We start from the raw sequence: 20,591 nt of genomic DNA, 5'->3' as shown, positions 1-20,591 counted from the left end.
TCCAACATTCCCTCAGTGACATTTGCACTAGTTAGCCTACATGTCGTACATTCCATTATGTGCCAGCGCTCAGCTTCACACTGACCCTTGCTTGTCAAAATCCTGAACTCTCTGACCCTATCCTGGTGCTCCTTGTTGCATTCTGACCAATACTGTATCTGGCCTTTAGGGGTGTAATCTGCCATCCTTACCTGGTCTGGCCTACATGTGACTCCAGACCCACAGCAATGTGGTTGACTCTTAACTGCCCTCCGGGCAATTAGGGATGAGCAATAAATGCTGCCTGGTCAATGACTCCCTCGCCCCATGAATGAATAAAAAAAACTCTCTCCAGATGTGCCAGAGCTAGTAAGAGAGTTGGGTTCATTTTGCTCGTCTCCTTTGCCTGAGTGGTCACCAGTTTCTCTGGCCTCTCTCCTGACAGAACTTTTGACCTTTTGGGAACCACGTACTTTGCAACAGCCACATCCTGATTTCCACACACTCCACCATGGACATCAATATCCTTTACCTGTATTCCAGTCACTTTTTCATGTTGTTGCAATTATGCCCCTGAACACTCCAATATTATGTCTAGAACTTGAAGTCATCACCCTTGTATCTGCCCTCAGTCATTTTTGATCTTTGCTCATCATAGAATCCCTGCAGTGCAGAAAGAGACTAATCAGTGCAGTGAGTCTGCACCAACCCTCCGAACAGCATCCTACCCAGACTCAGACTCAGCAACAACCCCCCCAGCTATCCACAGAAACTCACATTTAGCATGGCCAATTCACCTAACCTGCACATCTTTGGACTGTGGGAGGAAACCACAGCACTCAGCAGAACACCACACAAACACAGAGAGAGCATATAAACTCCATATGAACAGTTACCTAATGCTGGTATCGAACCTGGTTCCCTGGCACTGTGAGGCAGCAATGCTAACCACTATGCTACCCCTTGACCCTTATTTCATCACCCTTGCTTTGACCTTCTTTGACCGTTGGAGCATCCATCATCACCCTTACTCAACATTCACTCACCATCTTGTTGAGTGAATGTTGAGTAAGGGTGATGATGGATGCAGCTCCCATCGCCTTTGATTTGTCTCTAAACAATGGACCTCCCCTCCCTACTTGCCCCTTTCTCTTCACAGAATCCCAACAGTGTGGGGTCAAGCCATTCAGCCCATCAAGTCCACGCTGACCCTCCAAAAAGCATCCCACCCAGACCCTATCCCTGCATTTCCCACCCATAGACAATATGGGCAATTTAGCATAGCTTGTCCACCTAGCCTTTGGACATCTTTGGACAGTGGGAGGAAACCAGAGCACCCAGAGGAAACCTGCAGACACAGGAAAAATGTCCAAACTCCACACAGACAGTCGTCCAAGGCTGGAATTGAACCTGGGTCCCTGGTGCTGTGAGGCAGCAGTGCTAACCACTGAGCCACTGTGCCGCCCCAAACCTTAAACTGCCATCTGTCATCATCCAACCTCCCTCCATTACCCTGGACCTGCCTTCTGTATTTTTGACTTACAGAGCCTCACCGTTGACCTTCCCTCTACAGGTCATTCAGCCCATCGAGTCCAAGTGACCTGCAGAAGAGCATCCCACCCAGACCCACTCCATCACTGTAACCCTGCACTTCCCATGGCTTATCCACCTAACCTACACATCCCTAGACACTATGGGCAATTTAGCATGGGCAATCCGACACATTTTTGGACTGTGGGAAGAAATCAGAGCACTCGGAGAAAACCCGCACAGACACAGGGAGAATGTGAAAGTCTACACAGACAGTCATCTGAGTGTGGAATGGAACCCAGGCTCCTGGCACTGTGAGGCAGCAATGCTAACTGCTAAGCTACTGTGCCATCCTACAACCTTAGATATCCCTTAATCGTGCTTGACCAGCCATTCCTAGATATTGACTATCCCGGTATAGTCCAACCTCTTCCCTCTTTCTCACGTAAGCCCTCCTCACAAGTTCAGATGACACTTCCTCTCTTTGTCTCCATATCAACTATGTCACAATCCCCTTGATCTACTACCGACCAATGTCAGTGCATCAATGCCTTGTATTCTATCATGCAACAAAGCCTCCAATAAAAGAAAAACAGCCCAAGCCTAGAAAGACAACCTTATCTGTGACATACCACACTGAACCAGTCATGAATCTGAAGGCACGTGTTTCTCCTTTGCAGACTTAACGGCAAATCACCATTTAATCTGGTGAAATAGTGTTTTACTGACATTAAATGATAATGCATGTGAAATAGGTTCCCATCATTTGCCACCAGGAATCTCAATCCATCTTCAATCCCCCACAACATTAATTGCCTATTTCAATCCGTCATCTGGAAGTTGGCATTTAGCCCCCAGCGCTGTTTAGTTCACTGCCCAACACATTTCGTGTTCCTCGGAGATTCTAGCTACAGACTGTCCATTATCCAGTTCTGTTGCATCGGGTCAGTCCCAGTTTTAAATTTCAGCTTTAGATGGTTACTGCTTGATTTCAGATTTATCCCCTCTGCATCACCAGCACTATTTTAAGCCCTTTCAAAGGTGTACCTAGCTTCTCACACATTTGCAGTTTGAACATTTTTGAGGCTTTTGGGCATAATTCCTGTATCACTGAGTGCTGCCCTCTTTTAAGAAGTGTATCTATTCCGGCCACTTTGACCTCCACTGTGTCGCACATCCAGCTGAAACAAACTTGGCTTCAAGTGAATCCCTGTTGTTCTTCCCCCTGGTTCAGCTGGGGCCTACTTTGTTCTGTTCTGCTGCTCCCATATTTTCCAGTAATGTCGAGTTGAACAATGCTCCTGCAGATGCTCCCTTGTTGGCTCTAACTCTCACTCTGGACCACTCGGTGTCTAATAAAAGGCATTTGTTACGTTCTGCAACAGCTGACCAGAGCAGCTGCAAGTGGAGTTATACGAAAAGGAGGAGATTACCAGAGGGCTGTTGAATAGAACAAAATGGGACTCCACCAGGCTGTGAAGGGTTTGAGGTGGCAGTGGAGCTACTGAGACAAATCTTTTGAGGGGTGTCAATGACAGTCAGACTGCAAATCTGCTTCTTTTTACTGACTCTGCCTGGGAGCTCTGTGTCTCTGATCTGATCATCTGATTCAAGTCTCTTAAGAAATGCAGAGTATCTGCTCAGAAAACTTCTGGCGCAGTACAGGATCGGAGCTGAATGCCAAACCATTTTATAGCAGTAACCACCATATCCCAGGATTTAAATGTTCAGAGGCACTTTGCCAAGGAGAGTGATAAGTGTATAAGGTAAGTGGAGTGGGGGAATAATGTGGCAATGTGAGGGGTAAGGCAACAGGTGAGAAAGAGGTAAGGTGGCAGCTGGGTAAGGGCATGGGAGGAGGTCCAGTAAGTGTTTTGGGGGAAGAGTTGGGTGTTGGTAGGGGCTGGGGTTGGTCAGTTTGTCAGGGGGAGTTTACATGGGCTTTAGGTGGATGTGGTTCAATATGTGATTGTTGGGTCAATATGAGTGGCTGGAGCTCAGTTTTACTGTTAGGCAGAAGGTGAAGCAGGTTTAAGTCTCTCTGACTTTTCCTGGCGAACTGCTAAGATTGGTAAATTGGAACAGTCTGAAGTCTCTGACTCTAACTCAGAATTGGGGAGTGTCTTTGGAGGGTTCTGGGTAATTGTCCATTGAAAGTTACAACTTCCGGGGAAATTATTGCGTAGCCAGTGCCTTGGGATTTCTGACAGATCCTGACTCGCATCTTTCAGAGTGCGTCAGGTACCTGGCTATCTGAGACTGGAAGATCTGAGTCATTATGTTGAATTGCAGCTGTATTTTCAGTTTGGTTTGGTATAGAGAAATACTAACTCTTCCAAAAAATTTGCAATTCCTGGACTAACATGTTTTTAAAGTGACAATTGTATTGCACTTCTCCCTCATTCTTTCCCATCTCTTGTCTCTGTCCTGTCCCCATCCTAGCTTCCCTCTTCCTCATCTTTTCCTGTGAATTTTTTCCATCTTGTCCCCCTGCCTTGTCTCTTACTCTTGTCCCCTTCCACTTCTGATCAATTTTGTACACCCCTGTTCTCAGCTACTGATGTGGTTCACCAAGGTCCACTGCGCTCCAATCTTTCTGTCAACAAAGTGACCTTCCCAATTACGGTGTCGGTCTCCTTACATACAAAAGATTTTCTTTGGACACTTGCTCTCTCTATGGTGTCAGTGGGATCCAATTCACTACAATATTTTTCCATTATAATTCCCTTTGTTTATACTAAAAATGTAAGGTACCTATGTAAATTTATCAACTTATTAGAGCCTTTCCACAGTTATTACATCAATGTTTGGTGATTGGAAAATTCTATGTCATTTGTCATACTGCATTTGCTGGGCTTCCAATACGAGGGGCTAGGTTTTAGCCTCGTGGTTTATAAGTTGGGTGAGTCCAGCTGCATTTTGCTGACTCATCTTGCAGCCATTGCTGTTAATTTGGCTTGAAGCAAGACTTCCATGCCCATTGGCAGATGAAGCCCTGCCTCCAAGAGCTGTGGGGCAAAAATGTGGGGGTGCCGATGTTGGACTGGGCTGGACAGCTGTGGGGCAAAAATGTGGGGGTGCCGATGTTGGACTGGGCTGGACAAAGTCAGAAGTCATACAACACCAGGTTTATTCAGAATCACACAAGCTTTTGGAGCGCAGCCCCTTCGTCAGGTGCAGTGAGAGAACAGGGCACACAGACACAGAGTTTATAAGCAGAGAGATCAAGGGCAGAAACTTCAGAAGATCATACAACTGGTGTGAGTGAAGTGTCAGATAATAAGTCTCTGCAGGTGACCAAAAGTGATAGACAGTGTGTGAAGTGTTTATAATGTCAATGTCAGTGCTGTGCTGTCATGACAATCAGGCAGAGCCATAGGAATATACAAAAGGTGACATCTCCGGTCAGACACTCAATCATAGGCTTTGTTCAGAATCTGTCTCAGACTTTTAATTCAGAATCAGACTAGTTTTATTCTGAAAGCTGGAATTTATAAGATGCCACACTGACTGACTGTGACTACAAATTTTTGAACAAAATAGAATGTATCTGCAAATAAACAAACATCATGGATGAAATGATTCATCCCATAGATGTGTGTGTGTGTGTGTCTGTGTGAGAGAGAGAGGGAGGGAGAGGGAGAGTGCGTGTGTGTAAGAGAGTATATGGGTGTGAGTATGTGTGTGTGAGAGAGAGGTTCTGTGTGAGTGTATGTGTGTTTGTGTGAGAGAGAGTATGTACGTGTATTTGCATGTATGTGAAAGTATGTGTGTGTGTGTGTGTGTGTGAGAGAGAGCCGTGAATTCATGGAGGATGAGGAGTGCTAGGACTTTTGGGATAGGGATGATGAAGCACTGCAGACTGGGGAGAGGTCTTGAGCATTGTCAGGGTCATGGTATTTTATCAGATGACCACCCCTGGTGGATTTTAATATTTGCCATGGCACATTGGTACACTGTTTCCTCCCAGTGGGCGTACACTTCAGCGGTCAAGGGCATTCAGCCTGCGATCTTAAGGTAAGCGCCCTCCAAGGTGGACTTCAAGATGCACAACAACGCAGAATCACCGAGCAGAGACTGGTAGCCAAGTTCTGTACCCATGAAGACAGCCTCAACCATGATCTGGGGTTCATATTGCACTACAGGTGATCCCACCACACTCTTCTGTATCTGTAATATCTTCCTTACTCTTCCGTTTTGACAGCATCACCTTGATAAGTTGTTATGATCTCATTACTTTAATAAGTTTGCACAGTTTTGAATTACTTATTATACTCTCCTCACACACACACTCACACAGACCCTCTCTCACACACACACTCACTCACACACACACTCACACTCACCAAACACTCTCTCACACACGAGTGCTCTCTCCCACATACACACACACTCTCACACACGTACATACACACACACACACACATCTATGGGCTGAATCATTTCATCCATGATGTTTGTTTATTTGCAGATACAAAATTCCAGCTTTCGAACTAAAACCAGGCTGATTCCGGGTTAAAACTCTGAGACTGATTCTGAACAAAGCCTTACACCTACAATTCCCTGTCTGACTGGAGATGTCACCTTTTGTATATTCCTATGGCTCTGCCTGATTGTCATGACAGCACAGCACTGACATTGACTTTATAAACACTTCACACACTGTCTATCACTCTTGGTCACCTGTGGAGATTTATCATCTGACACTCCACTCACACCAGTTGCATGATCTTCTGAAGTCTCTGCCCTTGATCTCTTTGCCTATAAACTCTGTGTCTGTGTGCCCTGTTCTCTCACTGCACCTGACAATGGGGCTGTTCTCCAAAAGCTTGTGTGATTCCAAATAGACCTGTAGGACTATAACCTGGTGTCATGTGACTTCTGATGTGGGCCAATGAAGTAGAGCTGTGCTCCCAATAGTACCACTGGAAGTGGTGGTCACTGCTGGAGCTGCATCTTGTCCTCACAGAACATCATTGTTGGAGCTGGGAAGCTAATTGGGGAGGTTGACAGGCCTCAGTAAAGGGGACAAGTGGAGCTGGGGTCAGGGCAGACAGGAGGAGGAAGAAATAGAGAGATATGTAAATAGGTGCCATGAATAGCACAGTGTGAAATTATCATGCAACTGGCTGTCTACCAGTCTGTTCATGGGGGAGAGGATGGGGCATTAAAATTCAGGCTGAGCTGTGTGCAGCAGGTGTGATTTACCAAGGCTTCGATTACAGAACTACACCACCTCTTGGAGCCAGACCTCATAGCTTTAGCACAGGAGGAGGATGATACAGGAAAGCAGTTGTGGCCCTGAATTTTTCCATTTCCATCAGCACATCAAATCATGGTTAAATTTCACTTTGTTGAGTTATTGAGCCAGCTCTTCTGATCAGTAGTGATGCCATGGTAGCAGCTGTCCACTATTATAAGCACATTCCAGCAACTGCTGGGTTTTTTCTCAGTTTTTATGAGAAGCAGATTCTTGCTTCATCCTTTCAGCCAGGACTCCGTGTCCTGGAGAGAAGATGCATCATGGAGATCTATGAGCAGGGACTGGTGAAGGGGCGGAGTGGCAAGATCAGCTCTCCTGCTATCACCTGCTCAATGACTGCCTTTCAGGCCAGCAAGCTTGTAATGTTACGCTGAGTTCACATTTTTAAAGCTGAAAGCTTTTTTTCTAAAAAAATATTTTGAACATTTAAGACGTGAATTCATGGAGGATGAGGAGTGCTGGGACTTTTGGGATAGGGATGATGAAGCACTGCAGACTGGGGAGAGGTCTTGAGCATTGTCAGGGTCATGGTATTTTACCAGATGACCACCCCTGGTGGATTTTAATATTTGCCATGGCACATTTGTACATAGCACTGGGTAACAATTGTTTGAGCCAATTTGCTGTCCCTGTCTTGCTGGATCATGGGCCTGTCTATTAATTAGTGGTGGAGGATACACCACTGCAGAAGGGGCACTGTTCTTACATAACAAGGAGGTGTATTGCAGGATAGCAAGAGGTACAACTACAGTCACTGGGACCATAAGGACCATATGCTCGCTTCAAAAGCTTAAGCACGACTCACTGTCTCCACTCAGAAACTGTGGGTGACATCAACAGAGTTAGTGGAGCTCAATGTAATAAGAACATTAACTTTTTCAGAACCATTAACTGATATATCAGGGTGTTGTTGGCATGAGCATTGTCAGGGTGAGGGTGGCTAAACATTGTTGGGGGGGTGGTAATGTGCGTTGATGCTTATGGTGGGGTTGGGCATTGTTGCAGGTGAGAGTGTTTGTGCACTGTCAGGGTGTGAGGGGAGGATTTTGGTCGTTTGTCCGGGTGTGGGATGTTTCAGCATTGTCTGGGCTGTAGAGGTATAGGTGTATTGAGTATTGCTAGGGTGTTGAGGGGGAAACTGTCATTGTGTGGGGGGTGTATTGAGGATTGTCAAGAGGAATGAGTGAGTGAGTTGTAAAATCAGCAATGTCAGGGGCGTAGGGCAAAGTGAACATCAGATGCAGGTGGAGGATATTGTTTAAGTCTTTCCTATACAACTGTCCTATTCATTGGAGATCCCCAATGTCCTATTCACTGGAGATTAACAGCAATTGAAGAGTAGAGTAAACATCAAAGATCAGTGTCAGAGACATTCTAGGTGTGATCCGTTGGCAAATTCTGCCCAGAAATGTAAGCTTCCAGATAAATATTATGCACAGTATGTGTGTAGGCCAGGACTCCCTCAGGACCCCAAAACACAATAGCAGCAAACACTTCACCATATACAAAATAAAAACCAAAAGAACTGTGGATGCTGTAAATCAGGAACAAAAACAAAATTGCTGGAGAGGCTCAGCAGGTCTGGCAGCATCTGTGAAGGAAAAAACAGAGTTAACATTACGGGTCTGGTGACCGGACCCAAAACGTTAATTCTTGTTTTTTCCTTCACAGATGCTGCCAGACCTGCTTAGCCTCTCCAGCAATTTTGTTTTTGTTCACTTCACCATTTACTGCAGTTCCTTTGGACAATCTGGGCCATCATTTCTCACATTGTATCTTTCTAAACCTGATCAAATTCAATAGGTTTAGACACAAAGCAGAGGCGGGTATGCTAAAAGTTTGATCTTGCTGCAATCATTTTATGGGTGAGATTAGTGCAATGTATAACATTTTTGTGCAGAAATGTCTCACATTTAAATAATACCTGAAAGGTGTTAGACCTGATTTAAGCTGAATAATTTTTCAGGCATCCCTAGTCCAACATTAGACTTGTTACATTTGAAAATGGTGCTTTTTTAGGACCCCTCAGCAAAATCTGGGCTTCATCTGTTAGTGATCCTTCAGTGGTCTTTCAGCAATCACCCCAAAAAATAATTTTTTCGTGAAGTGAAGAATGTGCTAGAATACTTTCCACTTGCCTGGATAAGTGCAGCTTCAAGAACAGTCAAGAAGCTCGACACCATGCAGGACCAAACAACCTGCTTGATTGGTACCTCCTTGGCTGCCTTTAATATATTCTCCATCCGCTGATGCTCACTAGATGTGCGCCATCTAGTAGATGCACAGGAGTAACTCCACCAAGGGTCGTTAGGCAACACCTTCTAAATCTGCAACCTCTCACACCTAGAAGCAGATGCATGGAAATATCACAATCTGCAGCTTTCCCTCCAGGCCCCATACCATCCTAACCTGGAACAATATCGTTGTTCCCTCATGTGCCAAAATCCTGGAAGTTCCTCCTTTGAATCACTCGGGTCATACCTACACAACATAGACTGCAACTGTTCAAGATGACAGCTCACCACCACCTTCTCAAAGACAATAAATGACGATGAGCCAGTAATGCCCTTATCCTATGTTAAGTTATAAGTACATATGTATATTCACACATGGGACACCGGCCCCAAGTCTAGTTTTTGCTAATGAGTCCCAATGCTTAGTTTGTGGCCTGGTTCAGCCTTTTATAAAGGATCACACTGCAGCAGCATCATTGCCTCCATGGCTGAAGCTGGGTCTCAGTGAATTAATACCCATCGATTCCAGGGAGGGAAGAAAAATAAGAGTGTGACCAGACAATTGCCACGCATACTGTGGAGTGGGATTGGGCGTGTCTTGAAGACATGAATAATGAATTAGGAGCAGGATTAGGCCAGTCTGCCCCTCAAGCCTGCTCTGCCTTTCAGTAAAACCATGGCTAATCTGATTACAAACATTTCCACCTACCTGCGATAACTTTTCACCCCTATGCTTCAATTTTTACTCATGAGATATGGAGTACTAATGGATAAACGAGGATGAGATAACTTTGGATCAATGATGATCCAATTGAATGGTGGACCATGCTCAAGGGATTAATTCCTAATTTTGTGTGCCTGCATCTTTAATGATTAAAGACATGTTCTATTGGTAATTAGTCATTTTCAATCTGCGGTTATAGGCTGGCTGCATGAATTGGGAAAACGCCTTGAAACTCCATATTATGACAATAACACACTGGGAGGTCCTGGAATCAGAAGTGCCTACATTGCTGCTCTCTACTTCACGCTCAGCAGCCTGACCAGTGTCGGATTTGGAAATGTTTCTGCCAATACCGAGGCAGAGAAGATCTTTTCCATCTGCACAATGCTGATAGGAGGTATGTTCATTTATATTTGTGTGTTATCAGTAGAGTTTCAACATAGCCTGTCTGCATAAGATTTATTAGGTTGGAAATTCAACTTGGGAGTTAGCATGCAGCAAGCTGTATTGCATCGGACACCTGCTGTACTCCATTAAAACACCTGGAGGTGGATATCCTGTGGGTCATCTTATGGGTGGCCAATGAAGAAGCTCGAAAAGTACATGTACTGCTGAATCTCTCATCAGTCTCCTCACTGGTCTAGGTAAAATTTAATTTGCTTCATAGTATACACCTTTGCCTCTGTGTATTCAGTTTCTCTGACAGATTTAAAATGATCAAGGCTTTTATTCAATGTTTGAGATTTTAAGGGCATCGAGGGATATGCTCGGAAAGCAAGAATATGGCATAGAGACAGAGGGTCAGCCGTGATCAAATGGAACGGCAGAACAGGCTTGAAGGTCTGAGTGGCCTACTCTTGCTGCTTGTTATTATGTTTATCTTATATCTATTCAAAGTGTTTTCTGTGTACTTATGAATTCTGTTGAAAAGAGTCATAATGCAATCTCCATTTCAGTCAGTAACTTATTTATTATCGATGGTAGTGCTCAGTTACAGTCATAATTAATAATGGAGATATCAATATGTATTGATGAAACCAAAATGTTTCCAAGCTATTTAATCTTTTAGATTTCAAAATGTGATATAATTAAAAATTTAAGCATGTGAACGTCATGCCTCCTCATCTAAATGACTTCAGTATGAAGTTCAATGCTGATTGGCTCAATGCTCTACAAGCAACTGGTTGACATGATGCATGCTCTAACAGCCTCTAATAGCCTCTGACAGCCTCTAACCACTATCCTACCCATCTCAAAGGAGAACTGCTGGAACTGCCTCAAGAAAATTTAGCTGCAAGGAAAAGCATGGTGTCATGACGATGGACCAGAACCTTGAAGTACTATGGGCATTTTTAACTTTTAATTCCAAAATGTGTTTTTTATTTAAAGAAGAGGATTACTGCAGACAAAAAAAAAGTTTTCAGATGTAAATTCAGTGCTGTTGGACAAATAACTGTGTGGGACCCATGGAATGTCAGGGAAACTTCAGACAGAGAGAAATGTAACAAGAAGAGAATTAGAATTATGTTTCTTGTAATGTGTACTCAAGTTACAGGAGAACAGGAGTACAGTGAAGATTGTACAATGTCGCCAACACACAGAGCCATCTTTGGTACGAAGTATCTAGGTACAACCTTAGATACAAAAAATAGAGAAAATAAGGAAAAATGTTACACTACATTACAGATATACATAGTATAAGTACAAGTTAAAATAAAATAAGAAATAAAGATAAAAAGATGGACATTACAGTCTTTCTATAAGGGTTTCCACGTGGTCTGATCAGGCTCCACCAGTTCCCAACCAGTAACCATCTTAGCTCTAGGCCCCTCAGGCTGCTCCTGCTGTGGGCCTGCTGGCCACCATCCACGCACCACTCAGGGCCACTGGCAGAAGAGGAAAATGACAGAGAGAAAAGAAAAAAGAAAGGAAAAAAAAGGAACAGATGGAGCAGACAAGCTCCAGCTGGAGCATCCTACTCTGCCGCTATCTTGGGTCTAATGAGGATGTTAACTATTTCCCTCTTCTCAGCAGAAACCTGTTACTTGCAAATATTTATTGTATTTTGTCTTTTCAGGAATATTTTTTTAAAAAAGGCTTAAAGTTTGACTGCAACTCTGGTCTGTGTGTGCAAGTGAATTGAGGGCCATGTGTACCAGCCAAGGTTTGTGTCCTCATGTGCTATGCTAGTCACAGTTGAAGAACCACCAACTCCTCACCTTTGCATTGCAGCAAAAACAATTCTTTTGTTCTGAGTATTAGAAGCTAAGTGGCTTAACCAAGCCAATTGATAGGAACTATACTGTTAACTCAAGAAAACCTGGTCAAATTGGCTCTTTTTAACATAAAGTCAGTCAGTTTGGGAGAAAGGCAGCCACTGGGAAAGGCTTCTTTACAAAACCACCTTGATGAATAAAGGAGAAGAGCCAGTTGATCCTTCCTCTCCTGGGAGCTTAATGGTTTTGTATATTCGTCTAGAACTGGAATAACTTGAGGAACTTCACCACAGGATCTGGTTGCAATAAGAGGTCATGAGACAAAAAGAATGGAAAGAGGGATACCAGGTTTTATAATGTGGCACTGCAGGCAATAACAAGGGGACTGCGAGAGAAAAAAAGAAGCCATCCATATAGGGGACCCTGAAACGTGCACCCTGAATGGAAAAGGGAGCTGCTCACTAAGATAAGTTCCTGGAGCCTAGTGTCCACTGCTCAATCAACATCGTCCCTGCTCCCCCAGCCCCCTACCATCCCTGGCTCCATCAATGTCTCCCCTTGGCTCTGTCAACATCTCCTACCTCCTGGCTCTGTCAACATCTCCTACACCCCTCAACCATTCCCCCCAAACCCCCCGCTCCCCTCACTGCCAACAGCTCTGTCAACATCTCCTCCATCCCCCCGACCCTCGGCTCTGTCAATATTTCCCCCTCATTGGCTCTGTCAACATCTCTTGCTATTCTGTGTATCATAGTCTAATTCAGATAATCCACCTTGCCCTCACATATATACCAGTGTTTCCAGTCTCTCACCATCTCTCAGTGCTTCCACATAGCTCCAGCTATTCAGCTATGGCAGGCACATGACTGAACAAATTGCAACACACTCACAGAAATCTGCCCTTTTTTTAAAGGCACTGTGATCCATAACCACAGGGAGAAGTAGAAAGCTGATGACGGATAGACAGGCCTGCTTTGACTGAGCTCTTTGGAGAGGATGGCTGTACTGAGCCCATTGCATCTGATGTTGCTGAGGCTATGAAGATAGATATGTTTCTGCCTTTGCCACTTTTCAATGTACCACTTCACCCTCATCTGGGTTTTTCACATTAGATGCAAGCAGCAGATGTCAGACAATAGATTGCTTGGTTTTACATCCAACCATTATTCCCTCATTCCAAGCCTCCTGCTTTGTATTTCTGCTTTCAGACAGCTATGAGTTGCTGCTACCAGGCCAGACGGTGCATCCTCTTCATGAAGGATGAGAGGAACAACAGGCATATGCTGGAAAAGCATCATCATTATATCTGACCCTTGCAGCCACCAGATACTGGCACTAAGAGAATGTTAGAGGGTAATATGGAGTCAGGAGCAGCACACAGGCAAAGGGGACCAGGCCAGAGAAAAAGGCGAGTTCATGTGCCAGCCCACCAGCGGGCAAAGTCAAGCTGTTCTGCTGCTGAAGATGCAGATGAGATGTGGAGGCTTGCAGGAAAAACACTGCTGGGCAAACACTCAAAGATACTGATTGCTTTGGCAGGCCTGTTAGAGAGTCTCTTGCCACTATCAAGGAACATGCTGGTGCCTGGCTCCAGCTTTGTGTAGATAATTTGCAGCATGGAAGCCAACTCCATGTGAATGCTTGCTTTCCTGCCGTGATAGACCATCTGACAGCCAATGTCTCAGCCTCTGTTGAAGCAAAGGCAGAATCCAGTCAACATCTCAGATCCCCTGCAGTTGACTCTGAACCACCCCAGGCTTCAGATGCCCATGCAGACATCAACCAGTTTGAAGCTGCGCACTAAAGGGCCAGGGCTGTTTGTGATCATCCTACAACACTATTCCTCAGCCCCTTCCTGAGAAATTCCACAGGTTCCCAACAACCATATTGCAGCCACTGAGTAAGAGCACCAGGCCAGGATGAGGCACCCACAACACAGGCAGCAAGGGAATCCACAGTTCAGTCTGTGTATTATTAGAAGTTTATTGGATATAGTTAGATAAAGTTATTGTAGAGTGCTTTTTATTAATTAGCTTACTTTCAAGAAAATTGAGTGAAGAGGATGCTCTGATGCAGCAGATGATTTGAAAGATGGGGAATTGTAGAACATCTGTGACACATCTGTGACAGTTCAGGAGAACTGCGTTCCAAGTGTCCAGTCACAGACAGCCCATTCAGAGCAGAGGGATGATAGTTCTTCCTCCCTTCCTCTGGAGGTGGTCTCTGCTCGAAAGGACAGGGTTACGGAGGATGGAGCAAACCATCACAACCTTGGAGATGAGCTCAGATGATTGTAAGGGGTGTAGGTAGGGGAGTGGAGGAGCTGACATATTTCCCTCGAGATAGTGTAACGCTTCCTTCAGCATTCCCACAGTTTGCTCCACAAGATTCCTGGTTTCTACATGGTTTGAATTATAGGACAAGTCTAGAAGATGTATCCATCATCTCCCAGCAGCTAACCTCCAGTCCTTTGTGGCCAGCCAAAGATGGTGGGTATGGCTGACATGCAAGATGAATAGGTTGTGGCTGCTCCCAATATAGCAAGCATTCAAGGACCTTCTGAGTACTGGTCAGTCATCAGCTGACTGGTAATGAATGGTAGCCTTTGTGCTGAGGCCATGTGTAGGGCCCACAGAACTACATGTGTGCACTCACTGGTTTGCTGCACCACTGTAATCCCCAAATTCTCCCAAATCCATGTACTCCCTCACGCTTCTCTTTGGCCAGTGAGGTGGCATGCAATCTCCTTTCCTTTTACACAGGCAACTGTTGTCTTCCTGATGCCACGATGGGCAGTGAACTGCGAGTTGTTGCTCATGTTGGCTGCTTCTTCCTCCAAAGATCCATTGGCATAACAACTAGGGCAAACATTGACAACCACTGGCAATGCCACCCTTGCCTGAATGTGAGGATGCAGAGTGAGTTGTAGGAGGCGACCCATTTCATTACCTGCCTTGGTGAAATGTAAATGTCTCAGACACTGTCAGACACTGAGGTGGGGTCAGAGAAGGGCTCCGAATGGAGCATCTTACCCTCCCACCATCTTGCTGGAATATATGTTTGAATATGTGTTGATATAATTTTGAATGACTGGTAGCAAGCTACTCCCAGCCATAAACATCAACGCTATCTCACTTCAAGTGGAGATTCAGAATGTCATCACAGAGCAGTCTTTTTCCTTCCTAGAACTTAGGTGGTGCAAAAAAAGGACATGGCACAAGAAGATGTTTGTCAGCCATCTGGGTACAGTTTCCAGTCCATTGTATTTAATTTGGCAGGAGTTTTACCTGAATCTTTGTGCAGATTGCTTCGATGGACCTCTCATTGAATCCAGAAGATGTGATGGAGGCATTTTGTTACAATTTCTCTCGCACACTCATGTATAGCAGAGACCCAGTCCAAGTCTCACTGCAGTACAGGAATGTAATGATGACAACTGCTTTGTACAGCTGGGCTTATGCAGAGGTTTTTATTGTCCAAAAACACTCACTGCTATTGTTTATAGAAAGCTGAGCTAGCATAACTGAACTCAAAAGGTACAGTAATTAACTGTTCACTAGAAAAAATGACGGGTGACCTTATAGAGGTTTATTTGAGATGCATAGATATGGTGAACAGCCAAGGTCTTTTTCCCAGAGTGGGGGAGTCCAAAACTAGAGGGCGTAGGTTTTAAGATGAGATGAGAAAGATTTAAAAGGGACCTGAGCAACTTTTTTTAAGGCAGAGGGTGGTGTATGTCTGGAAGATGCCAGAGGAAGTGGTGGAGGCATCTGGATGGGTATATGAATAGGGATATGAGCCAAATGCTGGCAAATGGGATTAGGTCATATTGGGATACCTAGTCAGCACAGACGAGTTTGACCGAAGGATCTATTTCTGTGCTGTATGACACTATAACGCTATAAATAACAAAACATGGAAGTTGGATGGCTTGCCATTTGTATGATGTTGGTGAGGGTCCCTCATGCAGTGGAACTTATATACATGGATATAAAAGAGAGAGCACATTAACTGGACTTGTGAGATCCAAGACGGAAAATTGTGCATCAAAGTGTTAGAGAACAGGATTAGAGAGAGATGACTGGTGGTGGTTTAATCTGAGGGGCACCATTTCTCAGGTGAGGGGAGAAGTGGAGAAGGAGAGTCCTTCATGATAACCTCAGCCAGTTCAGGAATTGAACCTCCGCTGTTGGCATCACTCTGTATCTCAAATCAGCCTTCCAGCCAACTGAGCAACAGAACCTATTTAACATCATGATCCACCTAAGCTGCAAGCTTCCAGTGTGCACAGAGCACACCTGTGCTATCTCTCTTTGAGTGTCAAGGCACACAACATGGACCATATGGGAAGTAGCTAAAAGGGTTATGGTAATTTTTCATGTTTGGGTCTTGAGTAACACTGACACCCACAAGCAACACATCATAATCTAATTTGTGGCTAATAAATTATATACCTATTGTTAATGGTGAACTGAGGTGAATGAAAATTGTCACATGAATACAGCCCAGGAATTAAAATGAATTTAGTTGCAAGTAAAATTCAGTTCTATACTAAATGTTCATCTGGTTTTGGTTAGCATATGTTAATCTCCTATGACAACGTGCTTTAACGCTTTATAACAAAGCATATTTATTACTGGACAGTGCTGTCTTCTTGCTCCCCATACCCAGTAATTCATTATGTCATATGATTTGTTTTGCTACTTTTTTCTCAATCCCTTTTGTTATTCTTTCTATTTGTGTTTCTATTGCTCCTGTTTTATGTCTGATACTTAATTTGTTTTTTGGCTTTACCTTCGTTTTTACCTCACTTTCCATATGTTTTACAGTCTTTCCTATTCTGTTCTTTTGTGGAGGCTGCCAACATAGATAAATCTGAGAATAATATTCTGTTGCATGTCTGTGGAGTGAGGGCACTCACTCAGACCCTCTGGATTATTATCTCAAGAACATCTTCTTTTTCCAATTCTCTGATCTGTTCCCTGGTCAATGCTGCTATCCATCTCCCTTTTTCCCTTCTCTATTTTTTTCTGAGCACTTTGTATCCTTGGATATCTAGCTTCAAGTCCTCACCATTTTTAACCTCATTTCTGTTATGGCCACTACATCATGTTCCCATATGTCTATCTGTGCTTTTAACTCACCAAGCTTATTCATCTTGTTTGACGCTATCTTTGAATGTATTCCTCATTGTCCAGCTTCATCTGCTTCTATGTAATGTAGAGCTACTTTCTTCTCCAGCACTATGGACCACTCTCATCCTTTATGCACCTTACTTATGTTTCTGCTTCTATATGCTGGTACTCATCCCCCACATACACATTCAAGGGACACTGAAAGACTGGGATTGGAGAGGCTAGTTCTGGGGAAATAAGGGTTTGGCTGCAAATTGATATGGTGCCATAAAGAACTGTTCCCTGGTTATAGCTTGAGGAACAATATAATTACATGGTTAGCAGACTTATGCATGGTCTAAACACAGCCAAAGTTCTTTTCTAATGACATGATTGATCTGTGGTAATTAAATCAGGAGCATTGCAATAACATTGAAAGCTGGCCACAAATTACACACCTCTGTAGATTCAATATGTTAATGTTATTGTTACACAATAACAACACAGTTACACTTGTCATGAGAGTATTTTCTGTTCATATTTTAGATTTTACCAGATAGTGAAATACTCATAAAGTAATTATTATGAGAAAATAAGACACTTTCTGCATGTTTGCAAGTTGAGAATACATTTTACGGTGGCACAGTGGTTAGCACTGCTGCCTCACAGCACCAGGGACCCGGGTTCAATTCCAGCCTTGGGTGACTGTCTATGTGGAGTTTGCACATTCTCCCAGTGTCTGCGTGGGTTTCCTCCAGGTGCTCCAGTTTCCTCCCGCAGTCCAAAGATATGCAGGCTAGGTGGATTGACCATGCTAAATTGCCCGTAGTGTTCAGGAATGTATAGATTAGGTGGGTTATAGGTGAATGGGTTTGGGTGGGTGCTCTGAGGATTGTTGTGGACTTGTTAGGCCGAAGGGCCTGTTTCCACACTGTAGGGATTCTATGATGATGATGAGCCCTCGTAAGAACTTCTAGCTAGCAGCTGGAAAGTAACTCTGAAAAACTTCCCGTTCAGTTTATTGGGATTGCAAGATCAGAAATACCAAGAACTGTTCTGCTTTTGGCAAGTAGCCCACTCATCCATACACATTGGTGCTTTTCAATCCTATAAACTGACCTATTTTACTAACATTGTTGTATGATCTATTAACTACTTGCTTTTCTTTCTTCTCAGCATTGATGCATGCATTGGTATTTGGGAATGTAACTGCAATCATTCAGCGCATGTACTCCAGGTGGTCTCTGTATCACCACAGAATCAAAGATCTAAAAGATTTCATTCGAGTCCATCATCTGCCAAAGCAGCTCAAACAGCGAATGCTTGAGTACTTCCAGACAACGTGGTCGGTCAACAATGGAATTGATGCTAATGAGGTAATTTCTTTCATAATTTGCATCTGCTACAATGAAATACTTTCACATATTATTGAAAGTCAGTTTGAATGTTGAAAACTATGACTATTTTAACCATAACTGTACCTTTTTTGCTGTGTGATTGAGTCCTGATTTTGCTTCTTCTCTGTCCCATTGGACTATCTGATAGCTCAGCTGTAGACAGGCATCAGAAGATTTTGCATTTGAGCACTGATAGAGTTCATTCATGGAGATTCTATTGAGGATCATCCAGAAGGGAAACAAAAGGCTGCAGAGCCTACCAACATGAATTTCCATGGCAGTTCATACAAATCACTTCATTACTGTATCCCCTGTCTCTTTACGTAAACAAAGGCCAGTGCTATACCTCGTGTACCATCTTCCATGGGTTATCTCTCTCTCCCCCCACTTTGAAAAGAAATTCTCATTTTCCCTTCACTTAAGCTATGGTGTTCAGTTAAGAGACTATTCCTTAATATGGGACTGAGCATGGCATGTCAATAGTTTCACCACCAGTTTTGACACAGAGAAATAATTTGGCTTCAACTACATGGCAATGGGTGTTGCAGGAATTGACCTTCATATCTGAATTTCCAATGTGCATCAGCAGCAGATGAAGTTTCATGTCAGGAGTGTTAGGTTGTAACATTTACTGGGAGTCTCTAAGAGGCCAAGGAATGGCATTCTAGTCATACAAGGAAGATTTTGGATGCTTGATTTGTAGCAATATAAGGAGCGTTGATCGAGACACATGATCTCATTCTATGTTTATAGACTGCTTGGAATTTCATAAAACTCTGGTTCTGTTGGTGACGCACAAAACAGATGCTGAATGTGTAATATGATTGTGATCAATGTTGCCTCGAGCCTCAGAGAAAGCTACAGTGTATTCTTTTGAAAAATGTATATTTTGCGGCTGATAAATGTTAAAGTGAATTTTAGGCTTTGAATATTTATGCATAGCCTCTTTCATCTGTTCAATGGATCTGTGCACATAATGCTCACTTATTCTGCATAATTAAGATGATTGCTTAGAACAACAATGTAACAAAGGGTTATGGATTGGGATCACTTTCACTGGAAATCCAATGGTGATATTGGACTGTAGTTCTGTCTCCTGTTCTGGGATCATGAGGTTATACATTTCTTTTGATAGATTTCCTTTTCAAGTCTATCCCCCTGACACAGAGCACTGCCATAAGATTAATGTGCCGAAATAGTAGGTAGTACATGCAGTGCATTGGATATAGGTGCATTCACAATGTATGTACCTGATGTCCATTCACCTTGTTTGCTTCCATCTCCTGATCATCTTGCTGTTTCTTTGATGCAGCATTCAAAGTTGTATTCACATTCTTGAATAGGGTGTGTTAAGGTCACATCTGATGTTTTACTGGAGAAGTCAGAGCCCAGTCAGGAACCAGGTTTTATAAATCATATCCTTATTTGTTTTCAATGTAGCAGCCTCTCACTGAAATATAAGCAGCAAAAGCTGCAGATTTGGTTTAAAAATAAAACAGAAGTTTATTACAAAAGAAATGAAAATCAAATAGAATAACCCAAGCTATCTATGTATGATACAATTTCAATAAAAAATTAAACACCCAGTACAAGTATAATCCCATTAATCCCAAAGCATTCTTTTATAGCAAAGAACCAAAACAGCTTTTGTGTAGTACCCAGAAAACACCACTGTTCCACTCCCCAAGGCACCACCCACATATTACTCACACCAGAATCCCTGCACCTTACATCTTCGTCTGTTTAAATTAGTTTTGACTTCAACTTTTAGATTGAAATTTTGATAGCTTCTTCCTGGAGCAATCATATGTTTGAGTTTCACTGTACCTGAACTTTAAGTAGTGTCTCCTGGACTTTATTTGTCCCACCACATCAGGTCTGGGACTAACACTAACCCTTCACTCCATTGTAATCTAATTCACTGTATCTATCATTCCCTTTTCAGGAGCACTGCAGCATATTGCCATCCCATTCCAAGAACTTCACAGGACTGCTTCAGTGAAACTAAAAATCTCTCCGTTAAGGGCATTTTCCATAAACCGAGAAAAATGAACAAATTCCAGAGCTCTATAATCAACCCCATCACTTATCTTGTTGCGTTCCAAACAATCTAAAATTAACAACAGTCCCTTCG

The 20,591-nt window shown here is 43.4% G+C and overlaps 1 protein-coding gene across 1 annotated transcript in view; it reads left to right on the top strand.

The window, feature by feature from the left end:
* Positions 1 to 20,591, top strand: part of kcnh8 (potassium voltage-gated channel, subfamily H (eag-related), member 8) — a 385,185-nt gene that overhangs the window by 259,373 nt on the left and 105,221 nt on the right. The window contains exons 8-9 of the mRNA XM_048612148.1: positions 9,930 to 10,127; positions 18,237 to 18,436. Coding sequence (XP_048468105.1) covers positions 9,930 to 10,127; positions 18,237 to 18,436 — 398 coding nt within the window. The remainder of the gene's footprint in view (positions 1 to 9,929; positions 10,128 to 18,236; positions 18,437 to 20,591) is intronic.

This window comes from Rhincodon typus, chromosome 2 (assembly GCF_021869965.1).
Source record: "Rhincodon typus isolate 14 chromosome 2, sRhiTyp1.1, whole genome shotgun sequence".
NCBI classification, from domain to species: Eukaryota; Metazoa; Chordata; class Chondrichthyes; order Orectolobiformes; family Rhincodontidae; genus Rhincodon; species Rhincodon typus.
The sequence above is the reverse complement of the archived record's forward strand: the minus strand, read 5'-3'. Positions and strand labels throughout refer to the sequence as shown.